The 27,821-nt window shown below is 38.2% G+C and overlaps 1 protein-coding gene across 6 annotated transcripts in view; it reads right to left on the reverse strand.

Moving 5' to 3' along the window:
- RALGAPA2 (Ral GTPase activating protein catalytic subunit alpha 2) overlaps positions 1–27,821 on the reverse strand; it is a 323,095-nt gene that overhangs the window by 181,035 nt on the left and 114,239 nt on the right. Inside the window, exons 15-21 of one of the 6 annotated variants that reach the window (XM_019462380.2) lie at positions 26,042–26,279; positions 23,447–23,611; positions 19,517–19,657; positions 13,661–13,792; positions 11,863–11,960; positions 6,950–7,022; positions 5,311–5,511 (exon numbers count right to left, since the gene is read on the reverse strand). In XM_019462380.2, the coding sequence (XP_019317925.2) occupies positions 5,311–5,511; positions 6,950–7,022; positions 11,863–11,960; positions 13,661–13,792; positions 19,517–19,657; positions 23,447–23,611; positions 26,042–26,279 (1,048 nt within the window). Of the gene's footprint in view, positions 1–5,310; positions 5,512–6,931; positions 7,023–11,862; positions 11,961–13,660; positions 13,793–19,516; positions 19,658–23,446; positions 23,612–26,041; positions 26,280–27,821 lie in introns of all 6 variants that reach the window. The other 5 variants (XM_019462378.2, XM_019462382.2, XM_019462381.2 and 2 more) reach the window with 5 other exon arrangements.

Here is a 27,821-nt window from a genome sequence, read left to right on the forward strand (position 1 = left end):
TTCTTCCCAGCTACCAATGTATGTACTTACTTATGGTCTTCCTGAACACAATGTATTAGGGTTACCTCTGGTAAACATCATATGGCTCGGCTTTAGTTCTTCAATGTAAATGAGATTTCTGATTCCATGAGTTTCTGATTTCAACTGCAAGTTTATATGGTTTATATTTATTGTAGTTGCTGATTTGATTCTATTTCTAATATCTTACTTTCAGCTTCCTGTTGAAGTTGCTTTTGCTTTGCTTCTTTTTTTTTTTTTTTTTTTTTTTTTAAGTTTTCTTGTTTGTTTAAGCAATCTCTACACCCGGTGTGGGGCTGGAACTCACAACCCTGAGATAAGAGTCAGCCAGGAGCCCTGCTTTGTTTTGCTTTTGAACCTTTGGAGGGAGTTTTAAGAGCTGTGTCTTGCCTCCACCACTAATCCTCTTTCTCTATTGTCTTATTACACTTTTCATTAACATAATCATCCCCAAGTTCTACTGCTTACCCCACACAAATGAAGACAGACTGATTTCTAGGCAATTAACCCCCCACTGGGTGTCATTTTGAGTATATATGTTGCTGGTGTTTTAAGGCCTAATCAAAGAAATGGAAGTACAATATATGGATGTGAGGAACTCAAGTAGAGAAATGACAAGCTGGCCAAAAGGAGCAAGGAGGAGGGAACCTGACAAGGAGCCGGGGCAGATCCAAGAACAGTTCTGTATCCTTCCAACACTGCACCCATGACAGCTGCTGAGAGCTTATTATATTAGTTATGGAACAATCCCAAGACACTGAAACAAAGGATTTAATAATGATGGCATATAGTGTCATGGAAGGGCCTTCCAAAACACAGAAGCACTGTTCCTTCTTAAAGAAAAACACATCTGTATTTCTTTCAGAGGAATCATATAATCAGTTAAAGAGAGACATTATAATGAGCAGATATAGTCCAAGCTGGAATTCCTACATACTGTACCTGAAAGAAAGTAGAGATAACAAAAGCCTAATGACAGACCTTCTAGGTTCTCGAACGTTTACAAAACCTCAGAAGAGACACTCACCTTCCTAATGTTTAATCAGTAAAATAAGTACATCTGTCAGTCTGAGAAATTATGTTGAAGGCTTAATGAGTACTTATAAATCAATATAAGCCCCCAAGTGAACAAATAATATGGCATTTATGTTTCTCATAAAGAATGTCATGATGCCTTTCATGCTTTGAGGATTAAAAAAAAAAGGTAAGGGGAATAGGTAGATGATTTACAAGCTTTGTCTCATCCTCTACCACCACCCAAAATGCAGCCATCCAAAGAGAGATCAGCTCCCAGCATTCCAATCACACTGGAACTCTGGCTGAGTAACAACTCCAAGGAAATGTAGGCCAGGTACCTTGTCACCTGTACCTCCCTGCTACCAGCCAACTAATAGATTCTCAGTTATGAAAGAATCCCATGTAGAATGTCTGTTTTAATACTGCTTTGCTCTCAGAAAAATTTATGCCTCAATGATAAAAATCCTAGGAAACACCCCTTATCACATTATCAAATTATGTTGAGTCCTTTAGAAGTATACGAAAGGACTGCATGCTCAATATTAGTGTCACTTTTTTAAACGAATTGAAATGTTTTTGCCCAAAATTACTTCCACTCATGGCATAAGTAACAGAACAGATGCTGACATTTTACATGTAGATGGTTCCTCAGTGAAGCAGCACTTAATTAAAAATGGGGATTTGAGAGATTTCAGAAAATTTCATGCCACCCTAAAAATACCAAGTACTTAGTTTATTTTCTTTTTCATGAGCAAGCTAGCATACTAGCCTAGTATCTTTCTGTTTCATTATTACTAAATGCTACAAGGCATTTAAAACATTTTATTGAAGTAGAAAGTCTTGCAAACCAATAAAATCATAATTTTTCTCCAAACACACATGATTTTAACAGAGAAATCTAAAGTATAGAACTGTTCAAATACGCAAAGGATTTTAGTCATGAAATGTCTTGGTAATTGGTAAAACAGGCACTTATGACCAGATGGAGATTTCACATGGTTGCAATTTTATGTAGACTTGGTAGAATGCTGACGAAACATTGCTGGCGCTTTGTATATAAATTTCCCTTTCAATTTGAAAACTAAACAAAAGGCACAAACCCAAAGGCTCAACTGAAACACCTTCATTCTGAAACCAGAAAAATCAGGCCTGGATTCTGATGATCAAAAGTAGAGAAATAGCCGGTTGGCATTCAGTTGACCACCACTACGGCCTGACTCCCCTCTTCTTCCTCATCTGCTTTACGGACATACATTATTCATTTTAAAGATTTTAGAAGGTAAGCAACCAATCCCATGGTAGTTTGGATGTGCCCACATGTCGTGCCATAGCCCTATTTCTAGGAAATATATGAATGTGAATATAAATAACTTCTTTCACAACAATCATTTTCAATGAACAATAAATTTAGCTGTTATTTTCAGCAAATGTGTAATAATGTAAATGAGAAAAGAAATATAAAATTGTTAACCTGCTAGTGATGGATTCAAGGTTTTAGAAGCAGTTTGTTATCCTAAACATTTGGTAATTGGTAGGATTATTCAACAAGAAACAAAGATACACTCAAATTGTTTGATCATTCTCTGCATGTCCTGAAGATCAGGCTAACATGAATTTTATTTTGTACATTTATGAAGAAATTGTTCTCTTAAGAACAGAAAGTTAAATTCAGAGCTGTGATAATCCTTAAACCTTATCATATTACAGTTTGTCCTTTTCACAGATGACAAGATGAACTATTGAACTGAGTGTACCGATTCTCTATATTAGTATTTCAAAGAAAAACTAAGTATTTGGAGGAGTTAATCACAACATAGAGTGCATCATGTGAAATTACCTCACACAAGTTTATTAAATTGACCTGTCCCATGCATACTCTGAAGTAGGATCAAAACTAATCTTTCCAAAGGACAGACAAAAGAAGTAAGCGCCCAATTTTCTTTCTTTTCAATAAAAATAATTAAAACTAGTTCTTGTTTTAGTAAATTCAACTTACTGAAAATTTACTATTGCCTTTGACAGTACCACGCTGATGATTTCCCTTGAATAATCTGTATATTGGACCCAAAGAAACCATTTATTCCATACATGCATAAATAATTCTCAAATAGTTTAAAGGGTGTTGCAATTGTAATTTTAACAGCAATGCAGTAGAGAGGAGTAGACAGCACTGCACTAAATGCAAAACACTTTGGAAGCCAGTTCCAGCTGTGGTAATTACTTTAGCTAGACAATATATTTTCTCTGGGTCTCAGTTTCTCCATTTCTAAAACAGAATTGAGAAGACTTGGCCTGCTTACAATAAAGAATCAGAAAGGATGCCTCAAAGTTCTTTGTAAACTGTTAAATACTTTATAAATTTACGGTATTATTATTTAAAATCATTACATGTATCTCTATGTCATTATATATATAAAGAATTGTAAATCATTTTTAAAAGAATCAAAAATTTGAGAAGCACAAATTGCTACCCAATAATTTATGAAACTAAACACATGATTTTGCCAATCATTTTCTCACTGACTCTGCAAGGCTATTCTAACCACTGGCAGATTTGAATACATAGATCAAAGATGTTTCCTGTCTTTTAAGGACAGCACTGAAGGATTCTAAGGCAATGCATTATTCACTTATAGCTAAATGGTTTGTTTTTCTTTGTTCACGAATCTAATCTAAATTAAAATACACACATTAAATACACATTAAGTTCTTACTTCTTAGTCTTACCTCTCTCATAGATAAAAGATTTTATTCAACACCATTTTTCTATGCAAATTTTATGAAGTTTTGATGTAACTCCATCAGCAATTTCCAAAATCATTAGAGATTCATTAAATTTTATATCATAATTAATGAAAACCAAAGTTTGCTTGGTTAAAAAAAACTAAGGTAAAATTTAAGCCTTTATTTATCATTAATAAATGATTTTTAGCATTTTCAGGGCACCTGGGTGGCTCGGTCAGTTAAGTGGCTGACTCTTGATTTCAACTCAGGTCGTGATCTCATGGTTCCTGGGATCAAGCCCATCATCATGCTGATAGCACAGAGCTGCTTGGGATTCTCTCTCTCCCTTTCGCTTCTCCTCCCTACCTCGTATGTGCATGTGCTCTCTCTCTCTTAAAATAAAATAAAACAAAAAATAATGATTTTTAACATTTTAATAATACTTTTTACTCAATTTGTGCTTTCTAGTTTGTTGTTGTTTTCCTAAGAGATTATCTGCCCATAAGCATGAATATGGTGGACCAGGAAGGACTTTGTGTGAGTGTGTGTGGGTGTATGTGCATGTGTATAGCTAAAACTGCAGAGCACTTCCATATGCACTTTTCTGTGCACTTGACTTACGTGTTCACACATTTATTCCTCCAACAACCCTTTATTGGGGACTATTACTACCCACATTTTACAAAAAAGAAATTGACAGAGAGGTTAACTTTCTCAAGGCCACACAGAAATTCCTTGACAGAACCTGGATGCAGACCAGAAAGTTTGCCTCTGTAGTCCATTCATGAATCTTAAAAATATAATACTCTGGGGGAAAAAGTAGCAAAAAATACAGATTATGATATCATTTTTTAAAGTCTTAAAATTTAAATTAAATGATACATTATTTGAGGACACAGATACATGTGGCAAAACTATAAAGAAATCTACGAAATTATTACTGAAAAAATTGGGGATAGGCTGACAGGCTGATGAGAGAAGGGAAGTGACTTGAGAAAGGCCTATAGGGAACTTCACTGGTGTGGGAGCCATTCTATTTCTTAAGTTGGGTAGTAGATTCACTGGTGATCATTATAGTACTATGGGCCATAACTTACAAATATGTCGCAGCTTATCTTATATGTCAAATATTTTATTGTAAAACTTAAAGAAAATATTAATCAATAAGCTATTCAAACTCTTTAACTTATTCTGTATTTATGATACATGTGAGTTGGATAAATTACTCTTCTCTGTTTCCAGAGTAAAGCAAATGTGGTCAGGGATGGCAAAGGCTTGGCATGAATATCACCACTTCCTCTCATGATGGACAGTGGTTCGACATGGCTTGCTCCCTCCCTTATCTGGCCAATGTTTTAGAATGTGGAGAGGTCCACGTAGGACTCTGAGAATTCATGACTGATTAGGAACAGGTGGTTGGGGCTACTACACCAATTTGGTTGGAGGTAGCACCCCATCATCATTGTGCTAACGGATCCCTAGAATTCTTGCAACTGGGAAACTCTGGGATTCCCAATTGGTAACACTGATGCCTTTCAAAGATGCAGTTACCTGTTAAGTTTGAAGCATCAGTGGGACTCAGTTGTAACCAGTGGCGGGCATCAGAGTCAGTCACAACATCTGTGGGAGTGCTCAGTTCCGGGTCTTCGTCACAGGTTGGCCATGGGCTCATGGACAGCTCTGCCTCGTTGTTATAGCCCAGAGCTGTGTCACTGCTGACACTTTCACCTGGCACAACAGAAGAACCGAAGTCTGAAATAACAAATTGCTGGAAATCAGAATGCTCCCGATTACTAACATGCAAGTAACTAAACAGTTGACGCAGCAGGAATCTTTCAGGGGATAGGGGCTCAAAAGGTGACTCTGTAGGGATCTTTGCCAACAAAACAAGGCTCCCAGGTACAGGGCATTGATAGTCATTACAAGCTCCATGAATGTAACATGTCACATGAAGTGACATTCTTTTCAAGGAAGTCTTTAATTCAGTTATCCCATATACCCAAAAGATTATATCAGGTCCTTAAGCTTTCTATTGCAATATACACAGCTACAAAATAGGAGTGAGTGGAGGAAGAAGGTGGGAATTCATTTCACCATGAATGCAAGTTTATTCTCCTAGCTATAAGAGTCTAAGGATGCTTTATACATTGAGCTCAATATTTAGTCCTAAACCCAGAGTCAATCACCCACACTCACTGAGGGATGAAATGTCCAACTGCAAAAGATTTTCTCCAAAAGAAATTTTTTTCCCCTTTAAACACTAAAAAGTTCTAATTTGTCATCATACAATGACGCTTTCAAAGGCTATTAAGCCGTATAGAGCTATTTAGTCTGACACAAAACAGACCTAGACAGTCTACTCCTCCAAGTCTCCTGTCTACTTCATAACAGTTTTATGTGTCTACCCTTCCTGTCTGCCTACTCTTCTGTCTGTTCTTTGTATTTGCTGCTGACCATCCCTCAGCCTTGTTGCTTGGGATTTGCTGTCCTTTCTTCACTTGCCAAGAACTACAAGTTGTCCCAGCCATCAGATAAACTGAAAGTTGCCCTAGAAACCAACCTGTTAGGTCCCTAACTTCATCTGCCACAGAACTCCAAGCCCACAGGGTCTGAAGGTGGAGCCTAAGAGGAGCTCCTCTGCCTCTACCAAAACCAGCCTCGATTTGCAGGAACTGCCTGTTATGCAATCTGAGAAGGGCATGGCCAGGTACCTGACTTCATGGAAGCAAAGTATTAGGGCCACAGTTTACAATATATAATATATCCAAGGATTTGAATCAGATTTCAGTTTTCAGATACTTATACCATTGACTTCAATGTGCTTCTGAAGCTTTTTGTTCCTAGCCTGTGAGAACTTTCTGGAGAAGATCAGTTTTCCTTCTGGGTTTGTTTGCTCACCCAGCCATTGACCTTGGTTGTGTCTCTTACCTGGAGAAAGACCTGGGGTGGAAGGACAGGCCTCTAAGGCACACATAATGGACTGGACCTGGTTTACTGTATGTGTCGACTAACCACCCATCAATCCTGGGATTCCAGGAATAAAAATGTCCCAATTCACAACCGTGACTCTTCAGAGGGAAGTATCTTCAGAGGATAAGATACAAGTTATAAGAGAACAAAATAGATCCACTCTTAAGTGGGACGAACACAGACCACATTTCCTGGAACTTACTCTTCTGTCTTTCCTTACATTTTCCTTGTGTCTGCTGCAAATCATCTTTTAAATCCAATTCAGCAGGGCTGCTGCTTCTTCTGACTAAGATCTTCAGACAAAAAGAAATATTGCATTTGTTACAGGAAAGTTCTAATTTTTACAAGACTAAGTTTCTAGTCCACATTTATAAAGAAAAAGAAACAAACAATAATAATAGCAACAAAAAAATTGAATGATGTTTTCCACTTGAAGGATATGTGTTCACAAATTACTATAATTGAATTATAAAATTACTCAAGATCTGAAATTTTTGGCTTCTTCTTTGTCAAGTGACATCCAATTAAATTGATCTACCAAGAAGGGATGCCAAATTATATGGAAATAATTTATTTTTAAAGTTTTATTTGTACTTCTGCTTGAGCACACATACATAATGAAGCCAATTTGCAGAGGGCCTAAGTTACCCAGGAATGGTGAGTGTGCAAGCAGGGAATGTGTAAATTCTATCTAGGCATCTAAAAGTCACTCAGTGCCTCTTTGTGAAATACGCAACAGACTTTCCTGAGCACCGCCTCAACACCTAAACCTTGTGTTAAATAGAGACGACTAAAAGATTTGGAGGCAATCTGCATCCTCTAAAATTTATAACTTGCTTGGAGAGACAAAACATACACATTACACATAATGATTACAGTGTACATAAGCAAAATGTGCAAGCAAACTCTCTCTAAAAGGTATGCAGAGTAAAGTGTTACCTTAATCGGCTCACAGTTACAGGACAGCTGTTCAAGAAGGCAACAGACATGAAGTGGTAGAGAGAAGGCAGGAGGGGATTCAAGGCAGGAAGCACTGAGTGGTAATCAGCAAGTTCTATGTGCAGGAAAAGAAGCTGATTATAGCAGGCCATGCAAGGCAGTCAGGCGAAGAAGGAAAATGTTAAGAAGAAAACGCAGACCACCTTCTAAAAGAGGTAGCTGCCAGTGGGCCTTCAACATCAGGCTTACAAATTTCAACCCAATATTGACAAAACAAGCAACTGTATGTTCCAGATAATAGTTTACTGTGATTAAAAATTCAACTAGAAAGATAAGTCTCGTAGTCATCTGTGGGATATATTAAAATTAAGAAGAAAACTGCTATGAACTGTTAGACTGAATAAGGAATGAGATGATAAGGCTTTTGATGGTGGAAAAGGAGAAGAAAAGATAAATAAGAAAATGCTGTAGAATGACAGACAAGAGCTTATATGAGACCTGTATATGGGAGTGGAAGAAAATTAAATCACAAAAGGATATGGACCTAGGGAACCATAGGAATGATGGTGATGAAGGAAAGGAGGGAGGGAGGGAGGAAAGAAGGAAGCATAAGCAAAAAGGAACTTGAGAAGATTTCTGATGTTTTAATTTTCATATTTAGGCTAAATATCCAAAGCAAATGTACCGTAAGTGGGCAATAAAAATCTAGGAGTGAAATAGAGGATTAAGTCAAGAATGAAGATGTGAATTTAAGGTCCTCCAGTGCAAAGTGTGTAAGAAACCTAGGGTTCAATGAGCCAACTAAAGGGAAAAATATTAAACAAGCAAACAAATGAAAAGGAGGGGCTGAGATATACAATTAAAAGACAGGACAATTATTAAGCTAAAGCACAGAAGTAGGTCATGGATGAAATATCTAGAAGACTAACAGTACATGAAAAAAAATACTACCCAGCCTTAAAGAAGGATGATATATACCTAATGTGATAACAGAAATATACCCAGGATCTTTCCTCAGCTAAAAAGCAGAATGTGGGTGGTTCTGACTATATGAAAGATGTTTGGAATTTCCTCCAGCTATAGAAATAGATTTTATGTAAGAATTTCAGGCTCACAGGGAAGTAGAATAAATCTCCCAGTGATCCATACTCCCCCCACAAAGTGAGCAGAAACGAGAGCAGTGAAAACAGGGCTGCCATAAGGGTAAATCTACTATTGCCACTGCCAGTGGCAAAAGGACTGAGATTCCGGGATTAAAGGAGCACTCATTGGTTCTTGGAAGAAACAAATGCACATTGTCCTGGTGAAACTCCATCACTTCAGACATCCAGATTTCCTGTAGATTAAGATCCATCAGCTAGGAACTCATAATCAAAGATCACTGAATACCCAAGGAAGTAAATCATCATGTACAAGAGTCTCAGAAACAACAAATACTAGATTTAGACCCCCCTCCTACCGGTCCCCCCCGCCCCTGCAAGGACTTCAGACAATCAGAAAAAGAATTTAGAATTGTAATTTGTGACTATTTTAAAGACAGAAAAGATAGAAATCACAAAAATGAGCAATCACAAAAATGAGCAAGCAACAAGAAATTATTAGAAATTACAAGAATGTTTGAAAAGAATTAACCTGAACTTTCAGAAGCACAAGTTATCATTGTTGAACTAAAAAACTCAGTGGAAGTATTACATAGCCAACTCCATATGAAAAAACAAAGATCTGAAAAACAGATCTAATGAATCACCCAGAATGTACCAGAGGGTCAAGAAGAGTGGCAAATGTGAAAAGAGACATAAAAACATGGAAGACAGAATGAGAAAGTCTAAATATATTTCTACTCAAAATTCCAGAAAAAAAGAGCTGAAAGAACAAACGAGGCAATATTTGAAGAAATGACTACCAAGAATTTTCCAGAAACAATGGAAGAACAAGATGCAGGGCACATAGCATATACAAAAAAGGACAAATGTATAAACCAAAAGAAAATGCACCTAAATATAATGCAAGAAAACTGACGGGCAAGGACAAAGAATAGCAAGGAATGACAACTAAACAGAATGGACAGAACTCTCAAAAACAACAATGAAAGACAAAAGATAGTAAAAAAATAGCTTCCAATAGAAGGTGGGGGGAAGGGATAAAGAAGTGGAGGAACTACAGTAATTAAGATGTTGTACTACTGGCCAAAAACACAAAGTAACCAATCAGTCAAGGTAAGTATATATGAGAGAGAGGTATAATTTCAGATCAATGAAGGAAAGATGAATTCAATAAATGGGACCAAGGACAAGTGGTTACCCATGTGGGAAAAAATAAAATAAAATTAGATCCCTACCTCCATAAATAAGAATCAATTCAAGATGGATAAAAGACTTAAATGTGTACAGCAAAACTGAAACACTTAAATATTCTTATCCTTGTAGAGTTGGCATTTTAATATTTCATAAACCTAACTATAAATATAATTAATAATCAAAAATACCAAAATTAAGAACTTCTGTTCATCAAGACACCATTGAGAGAGTGAAAATATAAACCACACACTGGAAAAAAATATTTTCCAGAAACATAACCAAAATAGGATTACTCTTCAGACTATATAAAGAATTAGTACAAATAAGAGAGAAAAAGAAAAAAAAAATCAATAAGAAAATGTAAAAGACATCACATGAAACACACATGGTCAATCAACATGTGGAAATATTTTAAACTTTATTAGTAATCTGAAAAATGCAAAATAAAATGAATTCCCATTTTCACCCACCTAACTCACAATCTGACAATAGCAAGTATTGACAAAAATGTGGATGAATGGGAACTCAACACATTGTTGTCAGAAATATAAGTGGTGTAATCACTTTGGAAAACACAGTCTCTTGTAAAGAATATTCTTCTACTTTATGTCTCATTAATCCCATGCCTAGATAGTCACCATAAAGAAAAATCTCAAACATGTAGATCTTGAAACATATACAAGAGTGCACATAGCTACATTTTTCATTGATAAAAAAAGATGAAACAATCTATCCATCAACAACAGAATGGAAAAATAAGTTGTGACATATTCACAATGGAGTGTCATATGGTAGAGAAAACAGGCTACACGCCACAGTGTTGATAAATCTTAGAAATACGTGAGTGAACAAAAGCAATAAAATCACTTAATAAAGTTTATAAATAAGGAACACTAAAGAATATAATGTGGAAATACATACATATAGAACAAAACTATAGAGCAAAGCAAGGACATGATAAACACAAAGCCAATATAACATTCTCTGAGGGGACAAGGAAGGAACATATATAGGCCAAAGCAACAGCACTAGAAAAATTCTAGTTCTTAAACTGGGTGGTGGGCATATAGGTATTTATTTGATTATTGAAACATACATATATGTATGAAATATACATATATTGTCAAAATACACATGCAGGTATATACAGAACATATATTTATTAGTATATAAGTATACATAAACATATGCATGTTTATGTATATATGACATATATACAAGTATAAATAAACATATATAAAAAGATACATGCCCTTTAAAAATAAAGACAGAAAATCTTAACACTGGTTATCTTCTAGGCAGGGAGGACTAGAGAGAGATTTTCTCTGTTTATTGTGCACCTTTCTGTTATGTTTGAGTTTTCTATAAATATATATCTACATATTTTTAAAGAATGACTAAGCACGAGTTACGTGCATGCATGAAATGTGGGCTACTTTTTAATTTTTCTTCTTTATACTTTATATTCAGTCTAAAGAGATAAATGCTATTTTACATTTTTCTAAAAAAGAAATCATAACTGATCTTTGCAAAAAAAAAATCACTTATCTAGCAACTCATGTCAGGTGGAACATGCTACCTTAAGCAGTTTCAGGAACAGGGAATCTGAATATACGTCTGACAGGCAAGGATACCTGCTTAAAAATATAGAATGCCAGGTACAGACCAGAAGGTAAATTCCATTTTCATGCTAATTTTTTTTTATTTTTGTAGTGTGACTATAATTTTACACAGAAAGTAAGAAAGCCTTTAAGAGCTCTCAGGGTTGTTCAGGGCAATAACACATCTAAATGGAGAAATGTTTTAAAAGAACTGCCACTAATAAGCGTATTTATTATGCCAATAATTTATATGTTTATTTTTAATTACAAACTGATATAGTTTGAAAATATCTTACTGTTATTCCTTCATGTTCTTTCTTCACATATCCTTTATTTTCTTGAATAGTCTTGGACTCTGAAGAACTCAAAGTCTGTGTATTTTCTACCTTTTGACCTAGAGATTTTGGGGAAAAAATTAACAAAATATTTTAGATGATAAAATTGGAGAAAAAAAATTATATGTAAGTAATCAAATTTAGATATCCTAAGGTATGTAAAAATAGGAGTTACGATCTGGCAAACTGATAGTCTATGGGTCAAGTCTACCCTATAGAATCTTTGACCCACAGATAGCTTTTAAGAGACTGCACTGAGTGCAGCCAATAGGTCCACCTAGCACATTATGTCAGTACAGGGGAAGGTAACAAGACTCTCCTAGGGGCCTTGAGAATGGGATCTCAGAGGAAAGCTGTCTGAGTTTGCCAGGTGAGCTGACAGGAAAATAGAGCAGGAAGGTGGTTCAGTATTGCTCAAGAATAAAGACTGACGAGAGAAAGCATGAATTTATCAGTATCAGTGATAAAAAAGGGAATATCACCACATAGCTTATAAACACTAAAATGATCATAAGAGGGTTTTATGAATAATCTGGGGCCAATAAATTTGAAAAGATTACATGAACTGAACAAATTCCTAGAAAACCACAACTTATCTGAATCAAAACAGGAAAAGGAAAATTTTAATGGTCTTAAAATGATTTAAAAATGTGAATGTTTTTTTGAAATCTTCCTAGAGGAAAATTCCAGGCAACTGGTGAATTCTACCAAATATTTAAGGGGAAAAAATTTAAAACAGTCTTACACCAAACCTTTCAGAGAACAGAAAATCTTTCAGATAATACATTTCTCAAATTATTTTAGTGTATCTTCTTACTTCAAGAAAATTTCTAAGAGGGAATACTTCCCTATTTTGATGAGGCTATGAGATAACCTGTTGATAAACAAGATGGTTTATCTCTTACTTAACTGATGAAACTAAAACTAAATAATAAGCATATTCACTGCCACCAGACACAACTGAAACATGCACTTTCCCTGTAAAACACATCATTCATTGTTTACAGATCTGACCATCTGCCTCTCTGCTTTGCTGGAAGGTGTCAGAGACACTGTGTAGATGGATGCCATCAGCAGTGCTTATTTTCAGCCTCAGCAAAGTTCACAGGCTGCTAATAAACTTTTTCACAAGTCCAGCCAGCCCTCCATTCTCACTGTCAACTTTTATGGCTCTCCTCACAAGACCCTTTCTTGCATGCCCCTACCCTGCCTCCTACTTAACTCTGCTGCTCGCCCTGACCCTGTGGTGTGGCATTCTCTGCTTCCCACCTACTCCAGCCACCACTGGACTTCTCTCTAGTCCTCAAACAGGCTACTCTTAAAAGAGGTGCACCTAGGGGCACCCGGGTGGCTCAGATGGTTAAGGATCCGACTTTGGCTCAGGTCACAATCTCACAGTTTGTGGGTTCGAGCCCCGCGTCAGGTTCTGCATTTGCAGCTCTGAGCCTGGAGATTCTGTCTTCTCTGTCTCTAATCCTCCCCTGCTTGTGTTTTCTCTCTCTCTCTCTCTCTCAAAATAAATAAATAAACATTAAAAAAAAGAGGTGCATCTAAGTATATATAATTTTAGATAAGTGTATTAAACAGTGAAAATATTTCATTGCCAGAAACCACATCCTTGCTATCAACTTAAAAAGCAAGTTTCCTTGAAATAAACTGAGTGGGGTTAGAATAAACGCAGAAAGCAATACGGCGTGCAGCTCCTTCCCAGCCAGGATCCACAGTCCTATATTGTTTAACCACTGCAGCTACTCCGTACCCTGAGAGGAATCTGGGCGGGGCGGCTCAGTGACGTCAGGTGTGCTGCTGCTCCGAATGATATGCTGCTCTGCCCCCAGGCAGCCAGATTCCATGGCAGGTGCATTTTCTGATTGCTGACATTCTTCCACTTCTGTGGGCATTAACACAAAACATGCAGAGATGTATTCAAAGATTTTTAAAAATAATTTCACCACTTGAACCAACTGATTCTAAAAATGTAGTCTGGGATACTTCCCCCCCCCCCAAATTACACAATAAGATAATCTGCATTTACATACTAAAGTTTTCTTTCTACACTTGTTAACAAGTAATATTCCACTCTAAAAATACATTTTAAGTTCTGCAAAGCATTTTATTTTCAAAATGGAGAAAAAAAAAAGAGAAAAAGCTGCAGAAATGGTTGAGAACTGTGAAAGTCACTTGGAATGTCAGAGCCGGGCATGCCAAGGAATGAGGGAACCAGGAAATACACAGAATAGGTAATTTACATTTGAGGAGAGTAGAAAGTCACACACACACACACACACACACACACACACACACACGTGCACACACACACTCTCTTATAGGAAGATAAAAGGAAATGGGAATTTCAACTCTATCATTCCTTTCAACAGATAAATGCACAACTGTCCAAAATAAAATACTACAATTATTTAATAGCTTTTACCACCAAATGCAATGCTGAATTAATCACTAAAGTACAAAAATGATCCACTGGCATTTTTGGAGAATTAATACATAATTATTATAAAATAGAAAACCATAGGTGAGTACTGGCCACTGGATAATCTCAGCTAGCATTATTACAAACTATATTCTCCCAGAGAATGAGTTCCCTATTCTCTATGTGGCTCCAGAGAGGTCCCTCTAAAACCAAGATCTGACTGCACCACTTCTCTCTTGCCGAGGCCCCACATCATTGTACAGCCAAGCCTGGGATCCTCACAGTGGACATAGGGCTCCCCCTGACCTCTCCCCACAGATCTGATCCCCCACAGGAGCTCTGACTCACTTTAGTCTCCAGCAATCCTAGCCCACCTGCACCTACTGCTCTCTCCTTAAAAATTCAGCCTGTATTATCTTACCCGGCAGTGTCAACCACTTCCTCACCTGAAATGAAGCTCACTGCCCTTGTGCCACCCTCAGTATAACCCTTTACTCCGAACATAAGCCAAAGTGCTGGCTCTCCCTAGTCAAGTTGTATGTATGTATTACTCTACATGTAACACACAGGACTTCAAGAGAAGGGTGCTGCTTTATTTTTACTATCCAAACAAAAATTCTATTTTAAAGTACACTGATACACGTAATGAGACTTTAAAACTATGAAGTTTGTGTGACCCTTCATTTATAATTCAGAATACTGGGCCATAGTCTAAATTTAGGCACTGACGGGAAGCTGAACTTAGGGCATAAGCAAAAGACGGTCAAGGTAGCAAGACAAGAGCACACAGACCCATTAAAGCCGCATCTCTTCCAGGTTGTCTTTGCCCTTATATTCTCTTGAATAGTCAAGAACTGTTCATTTTCCCACAGAGAGACACAAGACATGTGTACATGTTTGTGATCTCCCCACACATCTGCAAGCATAGACTAGGCCCTTTTCACAGGTCTGCTTCTAGGCTCCTCAGCGTTAGGCAACAGAAGCCAGATGATACCATGAGACCAGACCCTCCCTGCTGCCTTCGTTCATTGTTTATTCTAATTATGCAAGATACTGAAACCTTCTGGGAAGCGTTTATATTCGTTAATGAACCTACTTGTTAATCTAATATCAGTAGAGGGAGCCCAAGAGCTTCCTAATTCTCTAAAAATGATTGGCAAGTGCCAGTTTTTATGGACAGTGGGAAGAGTGGCTTTTATTCACTTAAACTTGATGCCAAAAACTGGTAGATATTGGTTTCTGGGCTAGGAGCAGAAACAAATAAGAGCCAGGCCAACACTGGCAGCATCTTTTTAAAGATAAAGAACATCGCCATCTGGTGGGATACCGTACAGTCACAGCACCATGGTTTCCAAATTCGAGTGTCCCCACTGGTCCTCAACACAACAGACGGACGAAGAGCCTGCCATCACCAGCTGGTGTGCCTTCCCAACAGGCTGGCCTAATGCAGCTTTAAGGCTTTGTTTTTGTAAAACTGTTGGTAGGAACTTCTCTGATGGAGAAGGTCCAAGCCCACAGAAATCACCAGAAATGGTGAGGATGGGAGCATCCATGATGAGGGTGGAAAGAAAGGGGAGAATCATAATGTCAAGCATACTGTGAGGACTGCTATGCTATTGGTTCCCCGAACTACTGCTATAGTTAGTTGACTGTTAAGTGATCTAGTGTGGAAAAAGAATTTAAAATTCTTATCTCACAATTAAAATCCAATTTCCTGATTTGTAAATGTACAGTTCTTGGCCTTTCTCACACTTTATACTAAGTATATAGTCAATATATGCCTTGCATAAATGAACAAATGAATACCAAAAATATTTCCTTGATACTTTTTTTCTTAAACAGCTCTTGAGCTCCCTCTGCTGGCTTTTTATTTGTTAAGAAAGGGACAAATGTCAAAACTGCTCCCGTTCCACAGTGTTGCTGTTTCATAACAAATTAAGACCATTTAATACTGATATGCAAATATCAAGATACAGGATTATGTGATACTCAAAGCATGAACAATCTAAGTTATATAAAAATTACATTATAAATTCTGGTTAGGTCTAACACATTCTCTGTTTTGAGTACCACACAATTTGTTCAAATCACTTCAAAGAGCTAAATTCTATCTCAGATTCACCAAATCATTCATTGTCTCGCAAGCATTGCTACCCTAGTAACTCAAATTTTAAAAGTTCTAACCTTCTAGCTTCTTGATAGTGTCAACTACACAGTACCATTACAAAATCACTGCTTTCTAAGGCTCCACTCAAAACACCAGGAAAATGATCAAATTAGAATTACTTCATTTTTCCCACTGAGAGAAAAATCCACATGATTAAATTAAATTAAGAGTGCAAAGTCTTTAGAAACTTCTATTTATTCCAGACGTCTGACCACTTTTCAAAGCAATTTCACTCAGTCTTTAATCTAAGGCTTTCTTAATCAATCTTATTAAATGAAGTGAGACTCATTCTTCAATTACCAAAATTCTGGGTTCCGTTTATCCCTCATACAAGGTTGCAAAGGCAAAATGAATAGTTTAATTTCTTTTTAAAAGCATTGTGCTTAATACCAACTTGAGCCTATTAAAAAGCACAAGAGATAGAAGTCAACTAAACATCTTGAGGTTTCTTAGGAGGTCCAAAGGTGAACCAGCCCAGACCCTGACAACAAGCACTTCCTGACCATTGGGTACTACCTGCAAGCCTGACAACCAGAGGCAGAAGTAGCCAAACAAGGCTTTCAGTTTGGTACCATTAAGTCTCTTTTAGAATGAGAGAAGATCACTGAACCTCTAATTGCTACAACTACAATGGCCCTAAAGGAAAAATAAAATCTATCATCGGCATGGCCTATAAGCACTACAGACTGATAAATGTCCCAACATAAAAGCAGTTAAAATTGCAAAACAGCTGGAAAGCATTGTTCTCACAAAGGAGAGGAAGGAAAATCACCAAACTGCCAGTTCTACTTCCCACGTGTGTGTTCATGTAGCTATTCATATAAATGGGATACAGGTGGTTATTAGTTTCCCCCAAATCTGCTGCCACCAAATAGAGTCCCAAAGGGACCAGAATAAATATAAGAGTGGCTGAAGGTAAGTAATCCTCTATTGTTTAGATTATTAAAGCAATTTTTACATATAGACAAGAAACAAAAATAAGAAATGTTAACAAATGAAAACAAAATTAGCAATCATTTTTATAGTAAAGACCTTGTGGCCAGAAAGTCAACATTAAAAGTGTCTGCATACTACGTATAGGTGGATATACATCTACCTATATCTAAACTTAGCCATAGGTAAGCAATATATGCCAACACACTAGGATTTAAATTGGGGCAGAAATTTAATACTCTCGTGTGCCAACCGGTAAGAATGCACAATCTAAAGTAGGATTGATATGCACTGTTCCTGGCCTAGTCTCTCAATAGGACAGTTCCAAAGGGAAATGGCATCATACTAAGGAGGAGTTCACTACTGTAGCTGTCAGATAAAACACGAGGAACAGCAGACTGTTCTCAGTGTCACTACATGGCTAAGTCCCTTTACCCTTCATGCTATAAAACCAGGAATAAAGATGGCAAAGGCAGGAAAATACTGACTTGGCATGGCCTGCTTTGCTTCACCCCAAATCAGGGTCTTTCAACCTCAACACTACTGATATTTTGGGTCCGACGATTCTTCATGGTAGGGGCTGTCCTGTGCAGCCACTGTCAGGTGTTCAGCAGCATCCCACTAGGGGCCGGTGTTTAGGCACCGTCCCAGCTGTAACAACCAAATGTTCCCTGGGGGGCCAAATCATCCCCAGTTGAGAACCACTGTTCTAAATCATATTTAACTTCTGTTGGAACTGTGTGTGTGTGTGTGTGTATGAATCAAGAATCTGAATAAACTAAAATATAATAGTGAATGAGAAAAAGGTTTCCAAACTGAGATTGTGAACAAAAATAGATTTCTTAAGAGAAAATATTCTGGACAAACTAGTAGAAACCTTGATCAAAGGAAACAATATGGGGAAGAAAATGCACTGTGAAGAACAAAAACTTTCACCATGAAAAGAATGCCTTTTGGGTGTATATTAACTATATACCAGCCAAATAGAAAACAAAACTATTTTAGATACTTTATTAATCATCTCTAGGCAGTAGTACTTTTTTGACAACCAGATTATCAAGTAGTTGACGCTCATCAGTAACTTAATTGACTGGGGATCATGTTACCATTCGTATTGCTTTTCACCTTTGGTATCTACTAGAGAAAAGTATTTTCTGAGAAGTGCAATCCGTAGTCTCAATGAAACAAATTTCTTCCTTCATATTCTGTGAATTAAATAATATGACATCTTACATGCTCATCAGGGGAAGATTTAATTATGCTTTACTACACTACATCATCATACAATATGGCATGATTTAGTGCTACAGAAAGCCACACTCAGGCTATCTCCGATAGTAAATAAATACTGATTTACAATGCCGTCTTTCTGAAAAGAAGAACATGAAAACATATCCCTCTTAGCATGAAAAGTCCGTTCATTTTAGAAGCTCTGAACAGTAACTGGACACAGGCCTACTTATTCACTGCAGAGCACAGTAGACCCTTTTTTTGAGGGGTCTATGCCAAAAATCACCATTTTTGAGGCCATAACGTTTCAGTAATCCAGAAAATACACTGTGTACAAACTACAAGTGGGTGAACTCAATTTTAATTGGCTAGAGCACAAGAACAATGTTTCCTTGTTCTGAAAATTAGCACTTTTTAGCATCTTTTTTTTTCTACTCAAATCAATAATCAGTGTGACTGATAAACATAAACATTACTTTACACATGATTACAATTTATTAATCCCAAGGAGGTATTGCCTACATGATTTTTCCCGTTTATCGATTTTGGGGAGGCACAGCAAGCAAAACTTTTGTGCTGCAGGCATTGTATAGAAGGCGCCCATCACTGGTAGAAACTATGGATCAAAAGGCCCTAGAGCAAAGACCAGTGGTGCTGCAGAAATTTTCCTTGACTAATTGCTGCTAAACATTTAACTGCATAAAAACAATTATTAATATTCACTGAAAATAAATGCAAAGTGCAATGGCCAGGCACGCATGCGCAGTGTGGGGGGTATTAACAAAGGAAGCAAGGCCTACAGGCAAGCAGGAGAAGCCCAGGGACACTGACGGACACATGAGACAGCGTTACAGTACCTGACAGCCTGTGAGAGCAAGAGGAGTAAGAGAGACCAGGTAAGAGAGCGCTCACGGTGTGAAGGAGGAGCGGGACGCTTTTAGTGGCAGGCAAAGCCTCAGAGAGGTGGACACAGTTGCTGATAGACTGGCTTCGCTTAGCTTCCAGGAGAGATAAAGTAACAATTATGTCAGAAGCACATTAGGATCTTTCACTTCTTTTCTTTTCTTTTTTAACTTATTGCTATTTTTCTGGGCTTTCTTTCAAATTTAAAAAAGGTCTTTTAAACTTTAAAGGAGGTCAGTACAAAGTAGAGTATTTAACTGTAGTCTCTAAATACAGCCAACCTTCAGTCATTCTGATGACATGGGAGAATGGACACTCACACTGTATCACTTTGTATCACACTCACATTTGGGTTGTTTATTTGGGAAGACACTATAATCCATTTCCCCTTCCTAAAGGACACATACATGAAAAGACAACGGGCAGGGAGGGGAAAATCTAGCCTAAGATAAAAACTGTTCTATAAATAATAAATAATTTAAAAATTGGTTTACTGAGAGCTGACTGTATCCAAAAGCAAATCATTTAGTAAATTAAATATCCTAAAGCACAGAAACACATGAAAGTCAAGTTGAACATTAAAAGATTTGATATTTGAGGGTAAAAAGGCAAAAATCTCCATGAAACCCATCCTTGTATATCACATTTCATGCTTGTTAAATCCATAATTTCTTAGGATGAACTTTATGATGTTCTCAAGTTTTCTACAGACCACTATTTAAATAACCATTTGAGAAAACAGATAAACACAGGAAGAGAATATGCCTCTATATACGAAACCACCATCAGTGGGATCAGTTTTATCCTTAAAACTAAAATATAAAGGTTGACTTGTTGTTTTATTATTTTTACATCACTTTATTTCACATTCACGGAATACAAGTACAAACGGTAATGACACATTTGCAGAGGGTGAAACAAAGTTTTTACTTCCTTGCCCCTCCCCCCTCAAACCCCCCCTCCTCTGGCTGTCAGTATTCCCAGGTCTGATTCCCACAGGGAATCCACAGGGACTACCTGCAATGGGATTACAGCACACTCTTCACAAATGGTTAAGATGATACTTCAAATGACTTCCATGCGAATGTCAAACTGACTTACTTCAAATTTCCTAAAAGATGTGTTCATCTCTCAATGTCAGAGGGCGTCTGAAAGAGCTTTCCTTTTATGAATCAAATGTGTATTTTTCCAAAACTGATCACTAGATATTTAGAAATAATAAAACTTATAATTATTATAATTATAATAATTACTTTGTGTGGAAACTGACTTGCTTTAATCACTCATTTTAGACATCTAAAATTTTAGCATCATTCACACTCAGAAGCAAAGTTTTCCTTTATAATTCTTTAAGACTCTCCTTGCCAGTTCCTTTTAAGTTGCAAACTAGTTCCTTCTCTGTTAAATTGTTCTTTCTCTACTCTGCAATTGCTTGTTTTATTATTTCTGTCTTGCCACCATCACTGACATTTTCTCAATCATTTTCTTAATCTAGATTAAGTGTAGTCACTGGGGCAAGTTATAATAATCTTTTCCTTTAATGTTTATTTATTTATTCTGAGAGAGAGAGAGAGTGGGGCAAGGGGCAGAGAGAGGGAGAGAGAGGATCCCAAGCAGACTCCACGCTGTCAGCGCAAAAGCCTAACACAGGGCTCCATACCAAGAACTGCGAGACGATGACATGAGCCAAAATCAAGAGCTGGACACTTAACTGACTGAGCCACCCAGGCGCCCCTATAATATAATAATCTTAAATTATTCTCGTACTGGGATTAGAAAAAGTAAATCACTTTCAAATGGGTCTTCCATGATAAACACCTTAACGCTAAAGGTGACAAAAACTGCCTGAGCTGCTATTCTCATTAAAAGGTGGCCTCAGGGCGCCTGGGTGGCTCAGTCAGTTGAGCGGCCGACTTCGGCTCGGGTCATGATCTCGCGGTCCGTGAGTTCGAGCCTCGCGTCAGGCTCTGTGCTGACGGCTCGGAGCCTGGAGCCTGTTTCAGATTCTGTGTCTCCCTCTCTCTGACCCTCCCCCCTTCATGCTCTGTCTCTCTCTGTCTCAAAAATAAATAAACATTAAAAGGTGGCCTCCACACTATCAACACCTACCATAAAAGTATTCTGGGCCTTTTTAAAAGATGGAAAGGCAAGTTATTACACAATGTAAAAATAACAGAACTGAGTAAAACCACTAATAGTCTATATAGATTAGTTTTATAAAACAGCATGATACAATAAAATCTTCAGAGACCGTTGTTTTCACAGGCAACTAAAAAGAAAAAATGTGAAGTAAAACAGGAAATACATATGTATTGCAAGATACGTGAACATAATAGATTGATCCAACTCAATAGCTCTTATCCCATTATCTTTTTAAAAGTTATGGTTCCAAGTGTTATTAATTTTTAATCCTCTAAAGGCCAGGTTTATGACTTTTAAGCGACATACTCTAAACAGACTTTTGTAAGAGTTCTTACTGATGCAATACCATATGTTTCCAGATGCCTAAGAACACTGATAAAACAGAAGCTCACTGGCATAAATGCACCGAGGATTATTGAGAACAATAATGGTGCCACCTCCATGGTGTTGGTCTAAAACACCTGCTGAGAAACTAAAATGCAATTTCTTCTATGGCTGTGTTTTGGCCAAGTAGGGGAATAAGGAGCATGCAATATACAATAGTTTGCTGCTCATTAAAGTGTGCAAGTAAAGTTTTACATAGTGTTTTGAATGATTAATTTTATTATCATTACAGTTCAAGGGCTGTGAAGGGTAGCACGGAGTCTGGGCAGTTCAGGAATGATGACACTTTGTTGCAAACTTCTGCTCTGATTCAATGAGGAAAGAAAGGAGTTTCTAGGAGTTGGGATGAGAATGAAAGTCAGTGCGTAAGCCTTCCCCAAAGTTGCCTGTTACCAGGAACAGAGTCTTTCCTCAAGGAAGGGGATGAAGGAGAGAGCAGGAGAAGTGGAACAGGAGGTGAATGTAGTAAGGTGATAATTACCAACAAATGCTGTAGCAAAAAGCATTAGACAGCGCTAAGGCATAATGTATTTTCGTAAAAGCTCCAACAGGATTCTAAGCCATCTCTATGAAGTCTTTACTAAGTACTGTAAAATATGCTGACTGTAAATGACTCTGATTTATGACCAGAGGATATTGTGACTTTCTGCAGTCAGCATGCTGAATATCGATTAGAACAGTGTGGTAGTACTGATGTGAAAAATGACAGGAAACTCAGATAAATTTGTTTTAAACCTAAGTTACAGCCTCAAAGTCACTGGAGGGAAGGGGTTTTATTTGTTCTTATTAAACACTGGATATAAGCTTACTTTTTAAAGATTTCTCTTTTGGTTTTAAAAGTGTAGGAAATAAGTCCAAAAAACTGGGGGTTCTTGGTCAAGTTCTTATTAATTCTAACAGGCTAGGAGGACAACATCCACAGGCATATAAAGCTCAATTTCCCAAAGAACCCCAAAAACGTAAATGTCTCCCTCCAGTCCTGAAAACTAAGTGCATTATTCTCTCTTCCTGTGTGGGAACAGTTGCCACACTAAGATTACCAATGTTCAACAACAATAATGCAACTAACTGTGTGATTACTAAGAATCTATTTTCTCTAAGGTTCAAACAAAAACATCTATTTTCTCTTTTGCACAAATATCTCACTCAATATTAACATCTCAAGTTCTTTTTCACAATGGACTCAGAAATAAGTATCAAAAATGGATTTGAAAAGTATCAGAACAGATAATTAAAAGATACAGAGACATCCCATTTAACTCTGAGTGGAATTTTAAAACCTTTAAAACATTTTATTCCTATAAATCCATTTTAGATAGCAACTACACCTTACAGAAAAAATTTAAATAAATGTTTACCGGTTGCTTTTTGGCGAACAATATTTCTTGCCTTCTCAACTCCTGGTGCCCCAGATGTGGTGGCACTCCTAGATCGCATTGGTTCAGTCACATCTGGGTGGCTCCGCCAGCTGAGAGAAAAGGATCTCCCCACAGTGGTTCCTTTCTGAGAATCTAGAACACAACCTGATAGAGGATAAGACGAGAAAAATAATCTAAAGGCTGAAGTCATTATCATTCATTGCACAGCCTGTGTTGCTCAGCAAATTTCATAAGTACAACTATATTTATTACAGACTCTCTTGTTGCATAATTAGGTACCATTTCCTTATACTTCAGTATGAAGGTTTGCACATAACAGTAATCCAGAAATTCCTGTTGCCAAAGTATTTTTCAAGCATCTCCAACAGCTTCATAATAATATCGTCACAGTACTCATTCCAATATAAAAAAAAAGTGAATAAAACTTTCTCAGTAAAAGAACAATGTCAAATGAAGTTATACCACTGCTGTCCGGTCACTCCAAAAACTACTTTTATAAACCACAAAATTAGAGATCCTGGCTTTAGAATAATGCTCCCTCCTGGAGATGCTAACCTCTCCACAAATTACCAAGAGAAATTTGTGCCCGTTAACTCTAATCAGAGTCAAGTGAAAATCTATGAATAATACAAAATCCCATTTTAGCAAACCTCCAAAACAATAAAATACTGCAGTTTGTAACCCAACTTCTCTGCTTTCCTCTCATATTGCCCTGGTCAAATATTTCAAATGAGTAGTCAAGGTACCAAAAGAAATACAGGGGCAAAGAGAATGAGACAGAGATTTCTGCACAGGTATGATGTGGCTGGTGGCTGCCACAAACTGTGGTTTGTTTTCACCTCCAGGTTCCTGAGAGTGTATTTTGTTTCCACAAGTCCAGTGCTTAGAAGGCAAGTATTTCCATAGTGAATACTTAAAGCCATTTTTAGAATAAAGCAATATAAGAGAGAAATCAGAAGTATTTGCCATGGGCACTGATTAAATGATTAAATTCGTTCTGTATCATTCCATCAGGAGTGTTTTTTGAAGTGTTTACCTTCCTATAAATAAACACAGCCACTCACAGACTGCAGTGAAGATGTAAGAATCAGTCACGTTAACTGTATGTCTGTATGGTGAGGTAATCACTTAATTGGCTCACAGCTCCCCACATTCATATCCTTTGCTGTCCTCTCCCACACCGACCCTGGGCTTCATCACATGACTTACTTTGGTAGCAAACTGAGCAAGCAGAGATCTGAAATGCACTTGAAAATCTGGGCTTGCCCCATTGCTGCTCCTGGAACCTTAAGTCTTTGAACAAAAAGCCTGAGCTGGCCTGCTGGGCGATGAAAGGTATACGGCCAAGTCCCTCCCACAGCCCCAGCTGACAGCTGGCCAATCCCTAGAGCTGCCTGCATGATTATTTCACAGCCTAGCTGACTACAAACACAGGAGTGAATCCAGCAGAACTGCCCAACTGAGTCGAACCCAAACTAGCAACTCATAAAATCAGTATCTAAACAACTGACTGTTATTTTAAGCTGCTATGTTTTGGGGTGATCTGTCACCCAGCAAAAGCTGATACAATCTATAATAAGGCTATTATTGAAGCTGTGGTCTACTACAGCAAGCAACGTACACTTCATGAATCTTTGGAGCAAAAATTCTTCTCAGGTCTTAGGACCAGGAAAAGCTATGTATCACCTAAGCTGTGGACTGTTTTCACCTCTTGTAATCTGTGATCCTCTGCTGTAACCCTGTGAAGATCAGAGTCAAATCCAAGCCTGCCACCCCTCCCCAACAAGCGGAGGAGGCTCTCTGGCATGCATTCTGGCATTTATAACTGCTCCTATAATCCCACCCCCTTTAATTTTGCCGTGTCCTTATGTATTTTATCTCTCATATTATAGGTGCTTCTATGAACTGCCTCAAAATCTTTAAATAATAAATTGGAGTATAAGTGAATTAACCCAAGGACTGTGTCACAGCCTTAAAGCAGTAATGACAACAAATTGTTGTCCCCAGTAGAAAACACCGCTGATGTTTTCAACCTTGATCTGACTCTAGGTCTGAAAACAATTTTTACCCAGAAACACAACAAAGCCAAAAGGCCTCCTAGCTGACTCACTCAGAAGTTTTCCACTTTCTGCCTTTCCTAGGCAGGCAGTGGAATAAGTCCTTTTAGTGTGGTGCCTTGAGACGGACTTGCCTAGCTTTGATTTCCGGCTTTCTCACGTATTAGCTACATGACCTTGAATAAGTCCATCACCATGGACTCTCTGTACTTCAGTTTCTCTGTCTGTGACATGGGGATAATAGTATCCACCTCAGAGGTTACCATGAGGGTGAAGACAGATAATGTGTACAAGCACTAGCCATTATATTATTGTTGCTACCACTGCTACTCCCTTTCAGCATCCTTAAGAGGTCAGCGTGCTATGAAACACAATCCAACACCATCATTGAAAAGATACTGCCCACATGGCTGGTTCAGTTTATTGTAAAATTCCATGTGTTAATTGCCTCCATCTACAAATACACACTCCTCCCCAGTCTCCGACATCGGGTGTTACCCTGGAAGAGTAGAAGTACCTTTGCCTCGCTGCTTCTTTTCCTTTTGTTCACTTAATTTGTCCAGAGGTAGGTTTGTCATCTCAACTCCATAAACAGTTCTCGCGAGCACTGCTGTCAAGGAGTCCATGATGTTGGCCCACTCAGTTATGAGCTCCTCCCATTCCGTGAGGGAGGACAGCACACCAAGAAAGTCATCCCAGAGCTCTCGAGAAATGTATACACAGAGGTTTGCTCGGATCCATGCCACCATGAGCGTCTGAAACCAACCAGCCAATTAGAGACTTTAATCGTCCTCGTTTGGAAGAAGAATTTTTAACAAAATATTTTAAGTTACTATTACTAAAATGAGCTTTAAAACAATAAAAAGCACTTTATCTTGTTTTTCTTTTAGTTTCTCAGAATTCATTTGATCAACTGAAACCAGGATCTGAGCTCGTGAGAAATTAGTTACCATTAAGAACAAAGCTCCTGGGGCGCCTGGGTGGCTCAGTCGGGTAAGCGTCCGACTTCAGCTCAGGTCACAATCTCGCGGTCAGTGAGTTCGAGCCCCGCGTCGGGCTCTGGGCTGATGGCTCAGAGCCTGGAGCCTGCTTCCGACTCTGTGTCTCCCTCTCTCTCTGACCCTCCCCCGTTCATGTTTTGTCTCTCTCTGTCTCAAAAATAAATAAACGTTTAAAAAAAAAAAAAAAAAGAACAAAGCTCCTGACTGAAAATCCCTCTAGTGCCTGCGGCTGGTCCTGGCCATAATCGGGAAGAAGACAAAGCTCTCAGTACTACAACTATTCTGCTTCTTGGACAGCTCTCTCTCACTCTCTACAGTAGCATCCTCTATGTAAACCTCCAGCTCCACCAACTCCTCCCTGCTTTCTAGCAGATGAACTCACTGCAGATTTAAGAGAAAATAAAACCCATTAAACAAGCCCCACAAGCCCCATGTGTTTGCCCAGCTTCTCCTCCACCTCCAGGCTTTAAGTGAAGAGAGTCTCCTGCTCCTCTCTGCTTGTTCCCACCTCTGCTCTGAACCGCCTCCTTGCTCTTTGTGTTTCCATGAACGCTGCCTCCCCTTTTTCTCCAATCTATCCTACTAACCCAGCTTCTCCCCATCAGCATTCAAACATTCTCCAAGTCTACCTCATCTTAAAAACGAAAAATAAACAAAAAAGTTCCCTTGACCCCAGATTCCTCCCTCTAGCTAGAACATTTAAAGCCAAACTTCTTGGAAGAATGTCCCATACTCACTGCATGTATACCTCCTCATCTCCCTATTCCACCAACTGCTCTGGCTTTCTCCCTTCCTATGCCACCCCATCTCTGCTGGGGTTCTGGTCTCCATTCTTGTGGCTCTAGTTACCACCTGTAAAATTCTTCTGAGTCTCCATGGTTAGCCCAGACCTCTTTGGTTTCCTGACCTTGTCGATCTGGGTACTAGACAGCTCTACTTGCAGTCACCTGCAGGCATGATAGTAAAAAGAATTCAGCACTTCCACTGAGATTCTTCCAGTTCCTTGACCTGGTCTCTCCTGCTCCTGGCCTTTGCATGTAGCTTTCCTTCCTCTCTTCCTTTCTTTTTTGGCTTTTTATCTCCCACTCATTCTTCAAGTCACAATGTGGACATTACTTCCTCCGAGGTGTCCCTGACTGCCACCCCACCCAGCCTCTAGTAAGTGGCATCCATTCCCACCATTGTCTGCATTCCCCATTAGAGCACTTTCCTTGAGCGTCTACTCACTTCTCCATGTCCCTCCTCTAGCCTATGTCTGCAGCACTACAATTGGTCACATGGGCAACCCCACCAGAC

Source organism: Panthera pardus, unplaced genomic scaffold, assembly GCF_024362965.1.
Source record: "Panthera pardus isolate Hobbes unplaced genomic scaffold, ASM2436296v1 HiC_scaffold_25, whole genome shotgun sequence".
Classification (NCBI taxonomy): domain Eukaryota; kingdom Metazoa; phylum Chordata; class Mammalia; order Carnivora; family Felidae; genus Panthera; species Panthera pardus.